The sequence below is a fragment of the Macrobrachium rosenbergii genome, chromosome 53 (assembly GCF_040412425.1).
Source record: "Macrobrachium rosenbergii isolate ZJJX-2024 chromosome 53, ASM4041242v1, whole genome shotgun sequence".
Classification (NCBI taxonomy): domain Eukaryota; kingdom Metazoa; phylum Arthropoda; class Malacostraca; order Decapoda; family Palaemonidae; genus Macrobrachium; species Macrobrachium rosenbergii.
In genome coordinates, this window is record NC_089793.1 from 42,038,354 (window position 1) to 42,059,194 (window position 20,841).

General features: G+C 40.4%; 1 protein-coding gene across 7 annotated transcripts in view; it reads left to right on the forward strand.

Annotated features, from left to right (window-relative positions):
- LOC136834415 (fibrous sheath CABYR-binding protein-like) overlaps positions 1-20,841 on the forward strand; it is an 88,810-nt gene that overhangs the window by 46,152 nt on the left and 21,817 nt on the right. The window contains exon 1 of one of the 7 annotated variants that reach the window (XM_067096984.1): positions 9,835-10,243. The exons of 5 other annotated variants lie outside the window; for them this stretch is intronic. In XM_067096984.1, coding sequence (XP_066953085.1) covers positions 10,184-10,243 — 60 coding nt within the window. In that variant the 5' untranslated portion in view covers positions 9,835-10,183. Of the gene's footprint in view, positions 1-9,834; positions 10,244-20,841 lie in introns of those variants that run through there. One more of the 7 variants, XM_067096983.1, reaches the window with a different exon arrangement.

Sequence of the window (20,841 nt, forward strand, 5' to 3'; positions counted from 1 at the left end):
TTGTTGTAAGGTTCCAAAACATATAAGATGCACTTTAAGGTAATATGTATTGTCCAGTTCGCAAGGTGAGAAATTTTGTGGTTGCTTTAATTGCGAATAAGAATTACGTTTACTATAAACGATGAACTTGAATAACTCAGGAAGTTGGTGTAATCTTTGTCTAATCATGATAACACTGAAGCAGGGGAACTTACAGGTGGTGAAATAGCGTTGAAGAGTGGGTAGTATATTAAGATTTGCCATTAGTTAGTTGAAGCAGAACTTCCTTGATAGTTATTCCAGGTGAACATTAAAGCTTGCTTTATCGATGTCCAAGAACTAGTTTAAGCACGCCGTACATTTTTCGTTCAATTTTAGACCAAAAACATTATATACACATGCTAAAGAAAAAAACATTACATACACATGCTAAAGAAGCGTATTTTTAACATTTTATAGCGCCGGTTAGTATTTTTATAAGGCTGGATTAACACAGGTAATCCTGTTTCAGAGCATATCTGCCGCCGGTAAATCCTTGTTAAATGTACACGGACCGATGCGGCACTAAGAACTGTTCAGTTCATATAATTAGGCCTATGGAGTGGCGGCTGTTTTATGCTCGTGGGACGTGGTAGAGGTTCCGGGTTTTAAACACGCTTTAAAGGGTCGACACGGTTTTCGTTGTTCGTACTTTATTTTTCTCGTTTAATAAACAGGTTAGGTGGCTTGACCCATTTTGTGAATAATAACTAATCTACGCAAGTGTTTATTAATCTTTTTCATACGAAATATTCGGTGTGCTCGGGCACGCAGGGTTGTGTATACAAATAGTTTGGGTGGTTTCGTCCGTATCTTCTGTCTTTTCCCACTAGCCGTGGAAGCCCCTCCCCCACCCTTTAAACCAGACAAAATGGTAGGTTAGTTATGTGGCGATGCGTTAGTCAAGATTTAGTGATGAAACTTGTCAAATTTAAACTTTAATCTACTAACATTCACGGTTAATTTAAATTTAGTTGCGGTGGTCATAGGAAAGAAGTTTAATTCCAACAATATCCATTTAACGAAGCTACTGTTGAATCACCGGGTAATGCGCTTATTTGATTTGTGACTCAGCCCATGGCTCTCGACTTCCCTCCTACCACCTCCCTCAGCAGATGAAAGGGTGAATCACCCGCGCGCTGCGGTCGACCGCTATAGGAAGCAATGCAGGATTATCGACTCTGCGCGACGATTATTGAAACGTCTGGCCACATCTGATGTGGAGGGAAGAGGGTCCCGAATGTTTCCTGCATGTTAACCTGCCAAACGTATGCTTGAGCCATCATAATTTAGTATTTTTGTCTATTACCTATTTAGGGAAATTTAGTTTATTCCAATTTTTTTTTGTAGATGCAGCTGACATATGTAGCCGTTATGGCAGGTTGCGTCCAGCTTTTATGCATACGAATAATCCACGAAACCGCATTACTATTCTTAAGCACCTCTTGTGTTTACGTTAGTTCCCCTGAATTGAAGAACCTGGGAAAAGTTACCATTTTCTTTTGCGTTTCATGGTAAACTTTGGTAACTTGCATCTGCAAATGGAATGCACCGTTCTTTGTTGTGATTAGGCCTTATATTAACAATTGTACTTGTCAGTATTATATAGGCCATATATTAACAATTGTACTTGTCACTATTATATTTTACAGGTGTCGAAATACGTGACTTCCTTTCTGCCTACGATAATGTATGGTGCTATTACACCGCAAAATTTTATTTGTGGCCTTGCTTCAGACCTTATTTTTAACCTTTAAATTTTTCTTTCCAGGTAAGAGTCCACGGTGGTTTGTCGGGTGTGGTGAGTACAAGAGGTAAAATGAGTAAATTAAATACTGGTATCTAAACTTATGAATGTTAATAGCCTATACAATGCATTTATAAAATATAAAGTTTTATTCTAATTGCATTTTAGTATTAAAGGTTTTGCAGTTTGCTAATTTGAAGTTGAAATTGAAATAACGCGATGGATACGAATAGGAATGTAATGGTTTGAAAGTAAAACCAATCATGGTTTACGAAACTCCCGTGGATCAATCAGCAGCGAAGAGTTGAAGTACTGTTGCTTGAAGAGACCGTGGGTGTAGCCTGTGTTAACAGTACATTGCTGTTGTCACAGGAAGATTATCTGGATCCGGTGTTTAGTGTAATAAGGGGAAATAATTCATTGGGCATATGTATTTGGGTGGGTGGTTCCATGAACCTAAGAGCTGTTGATTTAACAAATTATATTATGGTCCTTGAGTTTGCGTCAAGTGTTAAATACAGATAAAGGCCTAAAAAAAAAGTGGGCAAATAGGCTTTGGTGGCGTCAATTACATTCGCGAGTGTCGAAAAGAGTATCAGGAACTCGTTTATCGTAACATCAGTTTTGATAGATTTACTGTTTTCGATGTATGCCTGCTTGTGGTCGAAATGCGATTGGTTAGACGTAGGTTTAATGTTCGATTTTCTTAGTTTTAAGACCGCGAAATCCTGAAAGCCAGTACATTATGCAGCCAAACCGGTTACTGAAAGTTTTTCCCATACCGGAAACTTGCATTAGCAACCCCCGCAAACAGGAAATACCAATAGACATATTTCTCTCCTGAACCCTGTGGTATCTTCACCATTTACCCTTGTAGAATGCTTGGCTCGGTACCTTAAACGGGTGGGGAGGCGATGGGACCAGAAACTGGTTTCCTTGAAAAGCTCTTCTCCCGTCCTTTTGTTCGGATAGGAAATGCCTCGTGGTGCATGAGGTATTGGTGAGTGAGGAGAGGAGGAAGCAGTTTTTGTGCGGGAGGGGAATGTTTAATGAAGGAACTCTGTCTAAATAGGGCTAGCATGCTTGCCTCAGGTATTTACAGTTAGGTTCCATTAATTTTACCCCAACTTTCCTCTTAGGCTCTAGACTTGAACGCATTTATTCATGTAACACAGATGGATAATGTATGAGCGCAAGATTCGTTATAACTCTCTAATTGTTTTTAATTTGTAATACGTCAAACAACGGTTCTCATCCCTAATTTGTGGTCGATTTGGTTCTGAGTGTAACGTGCTGGGTCAGGAGATATCCTTGTGCCCCACGTGCCCCAGATTGGAGTTCGAGAACAGTTCTTGTTGACGTATCTTAGCCCAAGGTCCTTGAACTGACCTTGTTCAAGTAGTAGGGTTGGAAGGAGTGCACTATGATGGTGCAACTTAAGGTTAAGCTGTTTGCCGTCTGGTAGAATGTAGACTGGTTTTATTTGATATTAGTGAGTTTTTTTTTTTTTTTTTTTTTTTTTTTTTTGGGAGAATGTATGGAAGGAATTTGATTAGAATATTTCAGAAAGTAGCGACAGCTTTATAGTCTTTTTTAACATGCTTGTTTTTCCCATTTGTATGGGGTAAGCACGATGCCTTCTCTTGAAAGACTTTGATTTGGCTTTGGGGTAGACTGTAGTCTCGATCGGCTCCCCTGCTTGTCATCGCTTAGACCCCGGTATCGTATGTACAGTACATGTATTGTACCAGTCACCAGCGCCCTTTCTCCCAGTAGCGGGGAGTCGTTGCGCGGTTAGGTCGACAGTCGAGACACGTGAGGTGTCTGTTATGTTTTAGATGATGTTGGAGTGGCTTTTTTGTGCGTATTATATTTTAATAGTCTGTAACATCCATTTGCTTTAAGCAAAACTACATTCGTAGTACACAGTTCGGCATTGCCATTGATGATTTGAGCTTGTCCCAAATTTGTATTTTACCCAATGCTAAGGAACAACGAATGCATGGTGAACTCGTACGGTCACTTTTTTAAGGTGTTTGCAATGTAAGCCTTTATTTGAATGGTTCATTTCTGATAGTTTACAGTTACATAAGCTTTTTGTCCGTTTATTAATAATACGAAGGTGTTTCAGTAAAAGTAACCAGTGGGTCCGGGTTGAAATTTGGAAAATGCTAAAGCTAATATTTTATTAGGGTCACTCCTAAATATGTTAGTATAAAGAGTCAGTATTTTTGAATTTTAAAGACTGTCCAAAGTCTACAACGGGTTACTAAACTCTTCCTTAACATCCGCGTAATGGGCGTTTATAGTTTTAGGGGCCTTTCAAAAATTACGTAACACTTTTGTTTTAACCCCCCTTCCCCCTTGTCACGCCTCATAACACATGTCCAGACCCCCTAGAAAATTATCAGCTAGTCCCCCCCCCTCCTGCCATTAGTATGTTTCCCTTTTTTTAATGCAATAATATATTAGTCTAGCCTAATACCTGGAAATTGTTACCTATAGTTTTTTCTCTTAATACTTTTATGGTATATAATAATCACACAAATTTGAAATTAAAATGTTCTTTTATGCCATGTTTAGAAGATTAGTTTAATTTTATATTTTTCTAAGTAATTTTTATGCATAATGTAGGGAATGTGGAGCTGAGAAAAGGGATGAGTTTGTGAATATTCGATGTCGTGTAATACATACGATAGAAAATATTGAAGTACAAACAACGGTTGAATTTGTGATTTTTAAACATAATTATGCAAAAAAAAAATTAAGTACCATATTCTCAATATTACTAAAATATAAGTCTATTGCAGAATCTTTACAATCTCTTTTGCCCTATTACATTTCTTTAAATAAGAAACAGGAAAAAAATCTGAAAATATTATGGACTTATGGCTACAACCCCCTCCCCCCACTGTAACACCCATAACACTTCACCATACTCCCCGAAGCCGTTACATAAATTTTTGAACACAAAATCTTGATTCATGCTTCTTTGAAGGAAGTAACTCGCCTCAAATTTCGTATATACAAATTAAAATCCTAATTCATGTTTCTTTGAAGGAACAGTAGCTCTCCTCAAATTTCGTATGTATATACAAATTAAAATCCTAATGCATGCTGCTTTGAAGGAACAGTAACTCGCCTCAAATTTCGTATGTATATACGGAGAGAATGGGGCTTGAGTTTTCTATGAACTGGTCGCCAACAGTCCTGTTTTCTATAACGAAAACGGGAATTTAGTCAATCGTGTCACGAGAATCCCGCAGGCTTTTGTTAAGTGTGAATATCTGCAGTCTAGGCGAGGGTTTAACATAGATCACCCATTACTGTGTAATCATTCGTTTCCTTAGAGCACTTATGACTAAGTTTGTTTACTAAGTAAAAGTTGTGGAAATAAAATTTTGGTTGAAAAACACTTCTTGAACGCAATGCCTTAAGGAATTTGATGCTCTTGCCACTGTCTTGGTGGATTGGCGCCACTGCTGGGCATTCCCGGAAGGGTTGGGATTATCTTCTGCACTGCCTTTGTGGAGCACGACAGGGAGAGGGCGATGGAGGTGGTGTGTGTGTGTTTTTTTCTTTTCCTACACCATAGTTGGTCGTAATTCAGATCAGTAATGCATGTTGCAGATATATAAATTATCCAATAGCTTGAGGTTCAAAGAGACATCGGGCTTGAAAGTTCGAGGGTTGAGAATTTAGAATTAAAGTGTGTTGAATTATGAAATGTGCACAGGCATTACTAAATCCCAGCCTGTTTGAAAAATATTTTAAGAATTAAAGACCGATTTTAGATGGCTCTGAAGGATCACTGAGAGTCTCTCTCTCTCTCTCTCTCTCTCTCTCTCTCTCTCTCTCTCTCTCTCTCTCTCTCTCTCTCTCTCCACAAATTTGTAAATATTTTGTTTTGCTGTTAGATTCAAGGTACATGAATATCCTTGAAACATAGCGTTGAAGGTCTTCGATGGTGCTTGCGGCCACTAGTATACAAGGTCGCCACCCATTTCACCTCGTCGTTAGCATTACGGTGGTGACAGTTATACCGTGGTTTAGAAGTTGGCCAAAAGCCATGCCCGGCGTTTTTGGAGTGTTAATGACTGCCAAACCTTTTTGTTGACAGTGTTTCCGAAAGGGTGTTTATAGTACCTTTTCAACAAAGACTTTTCTGATAAGTATCTGATTTAGATGCCCCTAATGCCGTGTTCCCTTACACGTGTCATTCGAAATTGTGATTACTTAGATTGCTTTTGATATGCCATGGAGACTATAGTTAATGTATAAAAGTTAGGTTGCTTCGAGTAGCTAGCTCCCCTGTGATGTTGCTTCAGAATCCGGCCAAGGTCACTCCTCGTGGTAAGGAGGGGTAGCGGATCATACTAGATAGTCGAGAGCGCGACGAGAAGAGGCCATACCCTGGCCTAATGATCATATGGTAAGAATATGTTGGCCTTTGTCATACTTGACGACCTTTGTTAGCGTTACCTGTAATATAAATGGTCAAGTTCGTCATATAATCTAGACGTGTGAAGGGTGAGCGATTTGAGTGATAAAGTCCAAGTTGAAAGTTTAGTGAGGCTGGTTGTAAGTGTTGAACTGCACATCTTGCACCTTCGGGATTTAGCCATGGCATTATCTCGTACCTCTTATGATCAACGCAACAACGCACCCCAAATCAGGCTCCGGGGTTGGTCCGTAGACGGAGTGCCCAGAAATAGCCAGAGAGAACAGTGGGGTCTTTCGCATTATTCGTCTGATGGTTGTGGCAAGGGAACTCGTACAGAAGGTTATGGAGACATCCGTAATCGTTGTTGTCTCTCTCTCTCTCTCTCTCTCTCTCTCTCTCTCTGTGTGTGTGTGGGTTTTTTTTTTTTTTGGGGGGGGCTATGTAGTGCGAAGACTGAGAAGATTCAGATATGCGGGATTAAGTTTTTACTAAGAATCCCATTGCACCTCCCTCCCCCCTTCCCCGTGTGTGTTTGATGCAGTACGTTTACTGAAAATACTCAAGTTCAGTTAAATATTTTAAATGGGATATACCATTGCGGACACCCCGTCCCCTCATCGTTAGGCAGGTGCAAACGGAAGTTTGGTGCGCTTACATATCTGATCGTGTGTTCGTTCAGGAGGTACTCCCGAAGTCTTGAGCTCAAAGGTTATAGAACTCGGAGCAGCGCTGTGAAATATAATGACAACTTGCGTTGGTCACCGCTGGGGGAGATTTTGCGTTGGTGCCTTTTGGCAGAGGGGGAGTTTGTCAAGTGAGTGTCGCTCTCCAGACTATTTACGTGGCATTGTTACTTGGCAACTGTCGGAACCAAGTCTTGCTGACACTCGGCAACCTCGTCTATTTTATCAACGAAGGCCGGGGGATGTTTTGGGAGGGAAGAGGAGGGTGGTAAGTTGCGTAGCTTAGAAACGTTGGGATAAAAGCACTATCAGTGGTTTAGCTGGTAACAGCTGATGCCGAAAATCGATAGGGATGAGAGTTAAATCTCTTTCGTGAAGGGTTCGAAGGTAAAGGTCAAGGTGAACAGCAAAGAACTTTTAATAGGCAGTTATGTCAAGATTTTCATATGATCTTTTAATAGGCAGTTAGGTCAAGATTTTCATATGGTTTCAAGTCCAGTGAAGTAAGTAATAGTCTAAGTGCTCTGACGATGGTCATTATGCAACCTCATGCAAATGCGTTAACGAAAGCCTAAATTAGGCAGTTTTATTGCAGTGGCAACTTTCCCAAAACTTAAGGAGCTTCAGTTCTGTGTACTGGTTTGAATACCAAAGGAACATAAACACTGTACACTTCACTTGGCACGAGTGTTTTTTTTTTTGGGCGGGGGGCGCTTGGTGGAAAATTAGCATGTGAATTTAAACATGATTAATTCTTTCAAGGTTAGAAAAAATTTTCACTGGCACCACTGATAAGAAGCTTTTATGTACTTGAATAATTCAAATCTCAAATTACTTACGGTTGTGTGCAGAAAGCAACCCTTGGTGTAAAGAATCTGTTTGCATTCCCTGACGCAGACTTTCGTTCACAGTCGGATTGTTGCCGAACATTTTTAGCCCCTGGCAATAGGGTGGCAGGAGTGAAAGGCAACAGGTGTAAACACTGCAAGTCTGTTAGAATCTAGAACCGCTTTGAGAAGTTTTAACGTGAGATTTTATTTTTCCGTCGTCAGTGCCCTTGGGCTCCTATTGAGCAGTTGTTGCTTTTTTTTTCTTGGATGATACAGACTGCGCACAGTGCACAAACTGTTATACGTGCATTTGTGATTCTGCGTGGTTCATCGGTTGCGGCCTTCCAATTGACAATCGAGGTTCTGAACTCTGGTTTTCTTCTAGTCTTCCTCTTGCACTATGTTGTATTTTTGTATGTAGGTCTTAAGGTAGATGTGCTGCCTCTGACATGCGTATCTTAAGTGCTTTCGTTCTGAAGTAGCTGTGGTGGTTTTTCAAGGGGAATTTTTGCTACGCATTGCGTAGTCTATATATGTAAAGAATTTATCACTTGCCTTTCCCCCGGTTACCCATTGGCAGTGTGGTAAACACTCCGTAGCTCTGCTTGCTGATGGATTTTTACGTAGCCGGTTTTGATTAATTTGGAGAAACTGGTTTGCCCCATGAGTTGAAAAAAATTGTCCCTGCTGAAAATTGAAACAGACTGCTGAAAATGTTCATTGTTGTCTTTGACATTTAAGCACCCTTCCAGAGAGAGAGAGAGAGAGAGAGAGAGAGAGAGAAATATCTTAGGACCTAGATCAAAGTGCGAGGTATTTATAGCGTTCTCTTGAATATTCAAGTGCCTTTTATGGTGATCTTAAATATTACCATCAGGGTAACAGTACTCCCTGCCTTTTGTGATGTTTTACTTATACAGCTACATTTCCCGAGCAAAAAGTGAGGTTAAAACTATTGGGATTGTATGTCCATGGAGTTCTAGCTAGTTATACTAATGTTGGGTGAGAGCAAACGCCAACATAAAGTAGGATCTTGCAGTGTAATCTTGCGGAATGATACGAAGGGACAAATTGTGGAACCATTGGGACGATCTCTGGCAGACTGACTGAATGAGTGTCCCGGAAGAAACAGTATTGCCAAATTGGTGAAATAACTTGATTACCATGGCATGCATCATGGAAGGAGGCATAGATTATTAAGAGGTGTACATTAATGGTATATAAACATAGTCAAATATTCAGCGTAGAAGAAAAATGCAATTGGAACGTAAGCAATGTCTTTTCGCATTACAAACCTGCCACGGTATATGTATACCAACAGGTATGGAGAGCATTAAACTGTAGAATGTTATTAAAGTAAAAGAAGATACAATACAAATTTCTGGTAATCATACTGTTGTAGTGAGTTGGATATTGTTCCCAGTAGCTTGTGATAACGCAGAATGTGTAATAGCCTATCTTAGGTAGATTATATCAAGTAAACATATTTGTTGGCCTGATTATATTTCAGACTGACATTATATGGAGGGACACTACATACTATATGATAATTTGTTTGGTTTTAAGAATTATTCATCCTTTAAAACATTTTAATAACACCCCGTCTTTTAGTGTAAAAAAAAAATTCCGTAGATATAAAAGTCGAGCCTATGACTAAAATGTTTGTTGACGTGAGCAATCCCTGCTTCTGAAGCCTCGGGGTGTGAAGGTCATTTCGCGGTGTCAGGCCTTTCGGTGGGACAGCGTGTTGTAAAGAGATTCTGGGATCGAGTCATGATACAGGTACACGCCGATCATGAGTTTCTGTACTTACAGTATACTGTAATATATTCAACCTTTTAGGCGCTATTGAAGTAAATTTTAGAACTTAAAAGAAATACTGAAAGTTCTCAAACATTTCAGAAAGATGTTTTATTGGCCATAAGTTCCCTTGACTTCATACGTAGTTTGACGCCATCGATCTAGCATATGGTCATGACTCATTCCTAAATCCGGTCATGTGATACGGTATACAGTGTTTGGGTGGGTATCGTTTTTGATTTGAGCGTAAGGAGGCTGTGACATCAATGTGGAGTTCAAAAGTAAAAGGGGCCGGGGATTGAGAGCGATAGTGTGTGTGTTTGTGTGAGTGAGCGAGCGAGCGAGCGAGCGAGTGCCGAAGTGCGAGAGGGATAGATGTGCCAGTAGGTCTTTTGAGAAGTTCCCGGTGGCTTCAGTGTGCGCAGCCTTCTAGTGACATCCACACCGGGCTCCGGTCAAGCGGCTTTGGAGAGATACCTTGGGAACTTACTTCCTTCTGAACTACTTGATTGGTGAGATCGTTTTAGTGTTGAAGGAAAGATCGCTTCTATAGGAAACGGGGAACCGACTGGTTTACATCGGTGGATTTGGGGATATTTATACGCAGCCTAAATTTCTCGATTCGCAAGTTTTCAAAGGATCTTTTTTGGTAACCGCAAATATGGAATGCATCAGGTGGCTCTTCAGTAAATTCGCCAAGAAGGCCCAGCCAGCTAAGAAGGTGAGGCATGATTTTGTATGAGTATGGTGACATGTTTTACTTTGTAGAAACATTGTTTTTAATATAGATGTATCACGTTCTTGTTGCCAAGAAGCTGGAAAGTGTTGATTTAAATTAGATGTGAATATAATATAAGTATTTTTAGGAATGGTGGTGTATCTCCTTGTCTCGTCAAGCAGATGCCTGAACCCCCTTCTCGGTGTTCCTGGCCCCCACGCAATGCCCTACTCCCCCTCTGCATCTCTGTGCCGAACCTAATGCTACGATTAGATCAGCCCTGGTGTGCCTTAATCTTCGACAATTCGGTCTGGGGACGACTCGTGCCCCCTCTTGAATTTTTCAGACCGTGAATCCTCAACGGTTTCATTTTGAGGTTATTCATCGCCGACGTCGAGAAAATGTTCTTTTCGCCGGCATTCTGCTCTGTGGAGATGCCTCTTGTCAGATGGCCATGACTCACGTGGTGCATTTCGAGGGTTTTAAAAGGGAGAATGGAGACCTGGCGGGTGTCTGGTTAGGTTTTTTCGAGTTGGGCGGGAGGGGTGTGGAATGGGATGGGATGTGATGTGTTGTGGCGTAGTGCCACGCTGTGCCATAATAAATTTCCATCCGCTTGAAGAAGAGCCACATGGTTGTTCCGTAACTGGGTCAAGGCTGCTTTAGGTTTGTTAGAGGTAAAACAGTCGTTCAACCAGTAATTATTTTCTTTCGTTCCCTTAAAGAGGGGAGATGTACGTTAGGACGTACCTTGAGTAGACAATGTAATGAAGAGTACGGTTACCGAGCATCGGGTTGTGGCCAGGGTACATCATGCTGGCCTCTTGGCAGAGGTTTGCCGATGCCATATATGTTGGGTTTTAGGCCGGCTCCACCGTTCTGCTGTTGTCTGTATTCGTTGATTTTGTTTGTTGCCATAGCAACGTTTGGGCTGCTTTTGTTTCCTGACTTTGGACATGATCGCATAAAGCCCCGTTATTTTTGGGGAGTAAATCATGGGTAGTTGAGCTCTCTCTCTCTCTCTCTCTCTCTCTCTCTCTCTCTCTCTCTCTCTCTCTCTCTCTCTCTCTCTCTCTCTCTCTCACCATTTGGGTCCTTAATTTTTATTTCTCTATCATAAGAGCGATCGGTATTTTTGGCACATTTTTTCAGTCAGTTTTCTATATAAGTGATGCTATTAAAGCGGTTGATGCCCTCCGGTGAAACTCAAAATCAGAACACGATTTTCAACTTGCCATGAGTTTCACTTGAGTATGCATAACTTCAATAATCTCTTGAAGTTTTTAATTTACTCAAATTTGATTTTGTTGACCATTATTGGATTTAGTGCATTTTTTTTTTGTAGAATATGAATTATGTATATTAATGTAATATGAATTAATTTGTTTTTGTAGATTAGGTTAGTGAATGGACTTCAGTATTATCTGTATATTAAGGTGCAAACCGGATGTTGCTTTTATTGGAGTATCTGGATATCAGGATAGTTGGTGTTTGACGAAAATTTGTGGAACATCCGCTCTCTCTCTCTCTCTCTCTCTCTCTCTCTCTCTCTCTCTCTCTCTCTCTCTCTCTCTCTCTCTCTCTCTCCCTTCCTTCCTTCCTTCCTTCCTTCCTTCCTTCCTTCCTTCCATAGCTTAATGCTTTCGCCTCATTTGCATTAGTAGTTTTACCTCACAGATGTGGTGAATAAACCCGTCACCTGTTTAGACGGCAAGGCGACCTTGAAGCCTTATTATTAAACGAAGGTTCCTCCCAGACTCGCGTCATCACTTAAGCTCTCGTAAGGCCCTCAATGGTAATTGATGACAGGTTGAACTTGCGTCCGTTGTAAGTCTCCTGTCGACGAAGTTTTGTTGTCCTTTAATGTTTGAAGCTCACCTTAATATAGCAAATCTTATAAGTTTGAAGGTAAAAAGTCCCCGGGGGGGCGGGGGCAGTGCCGTCTGTGCACCTCACATGGTGCACTGTAGGTAGGCATTACCTGCAGCTGCAACCCCCTTCGTTCCATTTACTATACCTCCTTTTATATTTTCTTCCCTCCTACTTTCTACCTCTCATAATTATTTCAACATTCTAAGCGCTGAATGACTCCATAGGTCGCAGCACTTTGCCTTTGGTCAAGATTTTATATTCCAGTTCGAAGAAGATATTCCAGTCAAAAAAAGTCATATGTAGTTCTTGATGGGAGATTGTCGTCACTTTTATTTTGTCAACGTAACCCCTAGACTCTGGAAGGGATTTGTCTGACATGTACCATATTAAAACTACTACTACTTTTACTACTATGTCTGACCGGATTTTTATAGATAACACCTCGTTGTGAATGAAGTTAGTCTGTCTGGTCAGTGTCGCCGCCGCATACCTTGGGAAACATGGTACAAGAGCAGTCAGTCAATCATTATTACAGTTCATGTTATACAGGCGAAGGGATTAAAACTCGGACATAATGTGTATGAAAGGAAAGTATACTGTATCTCATTTACCTTATGGCAACTCGTACAGAGACAAATGGATTTCAAACTTGGTCCATTTGAACGGATATCATTCATTCTGTCAGTTAGCGTGTCTCTTACTTGCCTTGTCACTGCCTGTAAATTTTGACGTGCATACTTCACTCACGGAAGCCTTCCAGATGATCAAGTTAGTGACTGACTGACTTTGGCTGCCATCTGGCCATTCTGGGCATCTTGTCGGTAGAAAATCGAAGTTATTTAATTTTAAGAACAGGTGAAATGCTCATGGGGTAGATCACGGGCCGGTAAGGGACTTTTATTCCGAAGCATTATTCACGGAACGCTTGTGAATGTTAAAGGTGGCTAGTTGGTGTGGTTCGTGGTAGTTTTGTCTGATGTCCTTAGTAAATGGCAGATTAATACTTCAGGTAAATAGGGTCTTGAAGGATTAAATACAAGAGGTTAAGTGGTGCTGAATGATTGTTCTATTTTTAATATTTAAAGGTTTTAAGCTGTAATTGCTGTGTTGGGGGTTGGGGCGTCGAAGTTTCATTAGATAGTTGTGAAATTGCCAATTTCTGTGTTATCAAGATGTATTATTTGCCCGTATGTCGTTTTGGTAATGAAGTTGCATTTCTGATAATACTCAAAATATACCTGCATGGCGGCTTCAACGTTTTTTGGGGTAGGTTGTTGTGTTGATGGGTTCTAAGCGAGTCTCTCTCTCTCTCTCTCTCTCTCTCTCTCTCTCTCGGTTGCTATGGATACGAATGTTGGCAACTGGAGAGGGGGAGGGGGTGCTAAGAAAGTGGGATGGGCGTTGTTATGCAAGAGATCGTCGGGGTGGGTCGGTGGTGTTGGGTCAGGATGGAAGGACGGGGTGTCGGCGACACGTCTATGGATGGCATCTCCTGGCGCCCTGTCAAAAATTGGACCTTACTCTTTTCAGTGTTTCTCTGGTACTGAGAATGTGGGTCGTCTTGGATACTTTCCCTTTCAGCTTGCCATAGATTAGATCAGGGTAGTTGTACCTGTGAGTGAAAACTATTTTGTCCAATCAGTCATACTCCGTAACTTAAAATTCGGTATGTAAAACAGTGTGCATGACTGATCCATTATAACAAAACAAGGCGTTAATGTACAACACACATTGTTTATCCTTGATTTTTTTCTAGTTTAATTCTTGATAAAGAAGTCTCGAGTAATAGTAGCGGTAGTATCAGCGTGTCCTTCCCCTTCCCAGCACAAAAGCTAAGTAGTAAATGGTTATTTTTTTCTGATATCAACAAGTTTCCTCTTCCTCTAGCAGTCCCCAACTCTCCCTCTCTCTCTCTCTCTCTCTCTCTCTCTCTCTCTCGTGTTAACGTTCAATGATCCGTGAAGAGACATGATGCTCTTATGTTGATCCTGTTGGCAAAACGAGGCTATAGAGATCAGTGCAATGGGTCTGTTCAGTGTGTTTGTTTTCCGCCATCCACAAAGTACTTTTGTTGGCTCTTATGCCATACTAATTGATTATGCGAAAGTAACTACGTTACTAGTGATTTGTCCGTTTGTATATGATCCATGAATAGGTTTTTTCTTTGATGCTTGATAATTCGTTCTTATAAATGTTGACATTCAGATAAAATTTGACGTTGGAAGTGGGAGAGTATGGGTTCTATTCTAGGAACTTCTCTCGAGCAAGGTGGTGCCAAAAGGCTGGACTGTCTGTCGGCGCCTTTGCTATTCCCCCCTTCTATAGATCGTAAGGCAACTGCTGGGTTTGCATGGAAGGGGGTTGGATGTCCCCTCTCTTTGGGGAAGGCAGGCGGTCGGGCGACAAAGAATGACTTGACGGAACAGCTGGAAAATTGTTCCAGCCTTATTTCTGTGGTCATGACGTAATTCTTATCCGACGGTAATTATGGCTAATGTAGTTTTTATCAAAGAGGAGACTATTTTTATCTGTGACTTTCCTTTGAGTTGTCTCGGACGGAAGTACAGTATTTGTGCCATCCTGAGATTAGTTTTTTAATACATTTAATCATATTTCGGAAAGTAGGCAGGAAAATATTATCCTTCGACATACATAATGTACTCATAAGGGTCTGCTACATTTTGAAATATCAGTGAGATAGTTGAACACAGATCTGAAATGTTTTCCTCAATTCGAGACTGCGATGGAGCCTGAATTTAGTGAGGAGCGGGAGGTTAGCCAAGTGACCTTTTTCTACGGATCGATTTCCTGTGGAAGTGGGTGATCGACGTGTTTGTTGAAGCGTCTTGTTTACTCGGTCAGTTTATTTTACAGATGGACGTAGTGAGGGTTTATGATCTTATATTGTGCTCGTTGTCGTCCCCTTTGACTCGTACCTTGGTGGAGGCACGTCTAGCTTGCAAGTAGACGACCCGTGTTCGAGTCCTGTACTGGACGAGGAGGTAATAAATAACAGAATGGAGTGTTAAATAGAAAAAATAAAACTCGCTTTTATTAAAATGCAATAAAAAGTGAAAAATACATTTTTTGAGACAACAGGATTTTCTTAGAATTAATCATGATCTACAAAAAAAAAAAAAAAAAAAAAACGTGGCCACCAAACATGGAAGGAAATGCTACAAGAAAAATATACTTTTTCATTTGTTGCAGCATCTCCTTCCATGTTTGGCGCCCGCGATTTTATTTTTGTAGACATGATTAATTGTAAGAAAATCCTGGTGTCTCAAAAAATGTTTCACACTTTAATGCGTTTTAATAAGAAAGTGTTTTTAATTTTTATTTTTTATTTTATACTTTTGACAGAAATTGCAACCGATTAATATCTTGTCGAGCCAAAGGACGTTCGAAAAATTCGCAGTGTTATTAACTTATCCTACCGAATCAAAGAAGTGAAAAATCCGAGTTTCATACAAATCTTCATACAGATCACTGTAGTCATTAAGAGGTCACTGCTGACCTGCTGATCATTTAAGGTTGTATTGTCACCAGAATTGAGTAACCATGCAAAATTTAATTTAAAGTCCTTCGGATGAAGGGAACAGGTCGAAAATTGAGTTATAAGTTTTGACCCAGACAGACGACGCAAAAATCAAGTTAAATGAAAACATCTAAAAATACTTTGCCAGTTCATTGATCAGGTGCCTATTAGTTAAACTGCTGCTTTCGGTCGCAGGTAGATCAAAACTGAATGGTCTATAGGTTATCACCACAAAGCTTGGTATAAAACCGCTTTTAGTCTATATTAGTGGTATTAATGGAAGTATATTGAAGGTTTAGTCATTTCTGTTAGGTTTATATGAATGACGCTCAAATTTTTGTAGACAAATTTATATTTCCTTCATAAAAGCAAAATAGCCTTTAATTTTTCTGCGTAGTTCTAACATTGCTGTAGCTGGACAGGATTTTTTTTATAGAATTGAAATAGCTGTTAATAAAGCTCCTTCGGGGCGATTAGTGAGGATTTTGCTCCTTCCTGGTTGGAATTTTTTTTTTATTCTCATTGGTATCATTCCTAAGGCTTAGCGAAAAGTTGCAAATTTGTGCAAAATTCGGACGAAACGTTATCCCCCTTTGGAGAAATCGACGAATTTATCTCTGGGGATGTGCCGATCTCTAAAACCACAGCTAAACTGGTCTAAACCTGACGCGCATCCGAACTTGACTTGGGGAATAAAGTCAAAGTAAGAAAGTATTTAAATGTTTTTTCTCACAGTATATGAAACTTTTGGTAGGGAGTTGCATGGGTCTACCTTTGACGCTTCCCATTTGTTTGGTCATCACGTTGCCGGTCTGCACGTCATGTCGGTCTAAAAATAGGTCGATCGTTCATTGTTATTCTGCTAAGAAAATGCGGTCGATTGAAGCTGACATTTCTCGTCTTCCTCCTTTATCACTTCCATTAATGGCTTTCCCAAGGTCGCGAATCCATGTTTTCAGTCACTTTCTCCACAGTGAACGCTTGACTTTCTCCCCTTCTTAAGCCCTTACCAAGATGCTTTGGTTGAAGATCACATGGTATTGTGTGTGCCTTCAGAATAGTCTGATGCGTAAGGTTTGTTTTGCCGGGTTCAGAATACTTGAACGAATCTTAAAACAATATACCTTTAAAGAAGCTGGTCTATACTTGACCTGCTAAACCTCTCTTTCCCTACCCCCTCCATGTTAGCATCGGGGCTGGGCTAGAGTAGAATTCTCTCTCTCTCTCTCTCTCTCTCTCTCTCTCTCTCTCTCTCTCTCTCTCTCTCTCTCTCTAGTTCAAGGCCTTGAGGCCTTGAAGTTGTGGCTTTCAAATTATCCAATGTCCCTGGAGGGAATTCCCTCTTCTAATACAGCAGTCGTTGTGCTCATCTGTAAATAATGCATTTGAGTCCTGTTGAGCTCAAATCATTGTCTAAAACAGAGATTAGAAAAATTTGGTCCTTGAGATTGTAAATAAAAACTGGTTGACGAGGAGTTCTGTATTTAGTAGTTTTCTATAACCACAAGAGGTTGAATGTGGTGGAATGTTGGTCTCGACGGACAGTGTCTATGGGGAAACTTTTATTACAGCTCCGCCCCCCTTTGTTTTTTCCTTGTCAGTACGTGAAAGGTCAACTGCTGAGATTTGTAATTATTAGAGGGGGGATTTCATGTGGTGCTAAGATATCGGCTCTAATGTGTAGTGCGCAAACTTCTTTTGAGGACCAAAGATACCCTGATTAAAACTAAAAAATGCCCCGCCCTCGGAGGAGCGTGAAAATAAGTATGCCTTACAAGAGCCGCTGCATGACGAAACTGGGCCACCGCCCATCCTCGAGCGATGAGGTGGCACTGTTTTCTTTTAGGGTGTATGACGTGGCACCTCACTCGAGCCCACCAGTGTGGCACCGCATACCCTCCTTTTGCCTCCTTTGAGCCCCCCTCCCCCTCTTCATCAAGCGCTGACTCGGCCCTTGTCAGGCATCCTTTCCTCCCTTCGTAGGGGAAACTTTTCCTCCTCCTCCTCGCCCTCTTTCCATCCCTTCTAGTTTTATACTGTGTAGTCTTGAGACGCACGCGTCTTCTGCAAGATATGTTCAAGCACCATCTCCTTTTTTAATTTTCTCCCCAATTGTTTTAATTGTTTGGCTTTATAATGAACGTATCCTTCATTCTGCAGCCAAAGTTTGCGATCCTTATACCAAACTTTGGCTGCAGAATGAAGGATACGTTCTTATTCTCATGACGTAAACAGTCTTGTTTGGGAAACAAACTTGAAGGGATGAATGAGCGCGTTTACATCCAGTATACCTCTGTTTGATAATATCCACCCAGTCGACTGCTGTGGGTCGCATCTGACTAAAAAAATAATTACTTCATTTCAAAACTGCTGAGCCTCGAAAGTTAATCTTACCCCACTGGAGTCTCTCTCTCTCTCTCTCTCTCTCTCTCTCTCTCTCTCTCTCTCTCTCTCTCTCTCTCTCTCTCCCGGATGCATTTTCGCTGGGGTTGATCTGTGAAAAACTGGTAATTTTGATGAAAAACTGTGATACGAACTGCAGTAGAATTGGATGAATTAACTAAATATTTAGATGAATTAACTAAATATTAGCGCTGTACAATCGATCTGGTTGTGGGTTTTTCCTTGAGAACGGCTCAAAAAAAAAAAAAACTGATTCCACCGTTCTAGTTAATAGTTAACAGAGTACTGGAGGAGTTGGTTTGAAAGTTTTCAGATATTCTTAGTTGCACTGGCTATAGTTGAGGCCAGCAAGGAAGGTATTTAGGGTAATGGGACATGAGTTTATTCTTTACTCTTCCGTGTTTGCTGTAAGTCAGCACAATCCATTTCCGTTCGTAGAAATATGATGAACTTTGAGCATGGAATCTGTAAGCTAATGAAATTATTCAGGTAGAACTCAGAGGGGGGAAAAAGTAATTTATGGTTCACAATTCTAACTGTGTTGATCCTTGCTCCCGAATAGCTTGGCACGCTCAACTACTAGGAGCAGCTCGTGCCAATTAGGTCGCCACATTAGTAAAAGAATCCGGTTATATATTTTGCCCTTGTCTTGAGACGTAGAAAATGTTTTGGGGAAATTCATGTAAGAAAACGCGTGACTTCTTCACAGAAAACGGTAGGCCAAAATTGAAATTCGTAGGTTTCATAGAAAACGAGGCACCGAAAATGGGAATTGGTCCACAGAAAGTTTTTAGAGAAAACTGTAACTTAAGGAAGGATTTAGAACTTTGGTGTGATTAGCGAGTTTGGTGGTCTGGTCACAGTAAAATATTCTTGTTCTTACTTTGGATCTTACTTTGGATTTGCGTTAATAAGTCTAGTAAGGCAGACCGTGTGATGATCTAATGTGTGAACTTAGAAATTAGGAAATGATTAGCGTTGGTTTTCAAGTATGGCAAACTTTAACTTGCATAGTAAGTTTCTATGCCGAAGACATTTGTAAACCGCGCGCAATTTCAGCAGGGCACTTGAGAGGGTGGCGAACTTGCTTTAACTTAAAAGTAACGATTTGTTGCTGGAATTTTGTGTATTTTATCACAGGTTTTAACTATATAAATTAATCATAGCAAATGGAGTTGCTCGTTCCTTTGGAAGGGTAGTAAGTAGGGTAATTTATTTTTCAGTAGTTTCTGGATATTAGTAGAATCAAGCTGCATGAAATTACTTATTGTCGTATTTCACTTTTAATCAAGATACAGGGGTTGTCTCCTTAAATTTGGAGTTATAGTAACGATCCTTAGATTTCTTGAATTTGATAGAAATATTTGTTAATGGTTTTAATTTCATCAGTTGAGAAATATTATCTTGAGAAAATCTGACTAGTTAATAGAATGATTGGTAATGTATTTCTTTTGATAAGTTGACAAAATTAAGTGATCTTAGGGAACTTTCCTAAAATGAGCGAGGTGTTGGTTTGCCAACTTACTCCCCCATCCACCTCCATCTTACTGCGTCGGAGTGTTTAAGAATGTGCGATTGAAAAAGTTTAATATTAACAAAAATTACGTGGAATTTTGTAGTATTTCCGAATTGTAGGAGGTATTCTTAATTGAAATCATGCAATTGACAACTTTTTCACCATTTTTCCACTATTACCAATAGTTTGTCGTCTAAACTATTCTTGTTTGAATCTTGATAGTTTAAAATCCAGTAGTAGGCGAGAACACGGAAGTTTTAAATGTTGTGCTGTGCGATCAGTTTTCAAATGCATATACTGTTTTGAAGAACGAAGGTGTGTGGACACGACGCAGTATCAGGAAATACAACCACTCACGAACAGTAAATAAGCTTGGATCCCAACAGTAAGCTCAGAAGGTTCACGTTGATTTCTTTAGGGGTTGGTCAGCACTCTGAAGAGAAGAAGGATGGGCATTTAAGGCCTTACAACCAGAAAACAATACTTAAAACACTAACCGAGCCAGATCACTATAGGAAGTGGTTTTGAAGACATTACGTAAAGTCTGGCCTTGCCATGATTAAGGGGTAGGGGGTATGGCCTTGGCTTGAATAGGGGGTGGGGGAGGGGTTGGTGCATGAGGTGCTGGTTATCATTGTCAAGTGTTGGCTTGAGTTTTGTCGCGCTTTGTTAACAGACCGATTATGGAATTTTCTTTCTTTACGGCCAAAGATTTTGTGATATATGTATATTAAGACTTGATAAGGTGTATGAATAGAGACAGAGTTAAATGTTACGTAGTTCTATCATCAGTAAAAATGTTAACTGTACCACCAGTAACATTTTATGGCTTCACTATTTCATTGTCATGGTTCCTAAAACTCTCTCTCTCTCTCTCTCTCTCTCTCTCTCTCTCTCTCTCTCTCTCTCTCTCTCTCTCTCTCTCTCCACGACTGGCCGCAAAAGTAATCTTTGGACTTGCTGACCGTCGCACACTAGGCAACCTCTCCCCTCCCCCCTCAAAAACTCTCTCTCTCTCTCTCTCTCTCTCTCTCTCTCTCTCTCTCTCTCTCTCTCTCTCTCTCTCTCTCTCTCTCTCTCTGATGTAAAATGGCTGTGTGTTGTAGTCACTATTCCTCGAAGTATATAATCGTAGCTTATTACTAATTTGAGAATGTTGAAAATTGTGAGTTTTGTTAGTAGTGCTTTGATTAATTTGGTGCCATTATTAAAAAGTAAAAACCTCTCATAGCAGGTGACATTGGAATGATATCAGCATTAGAGGATGCCTTC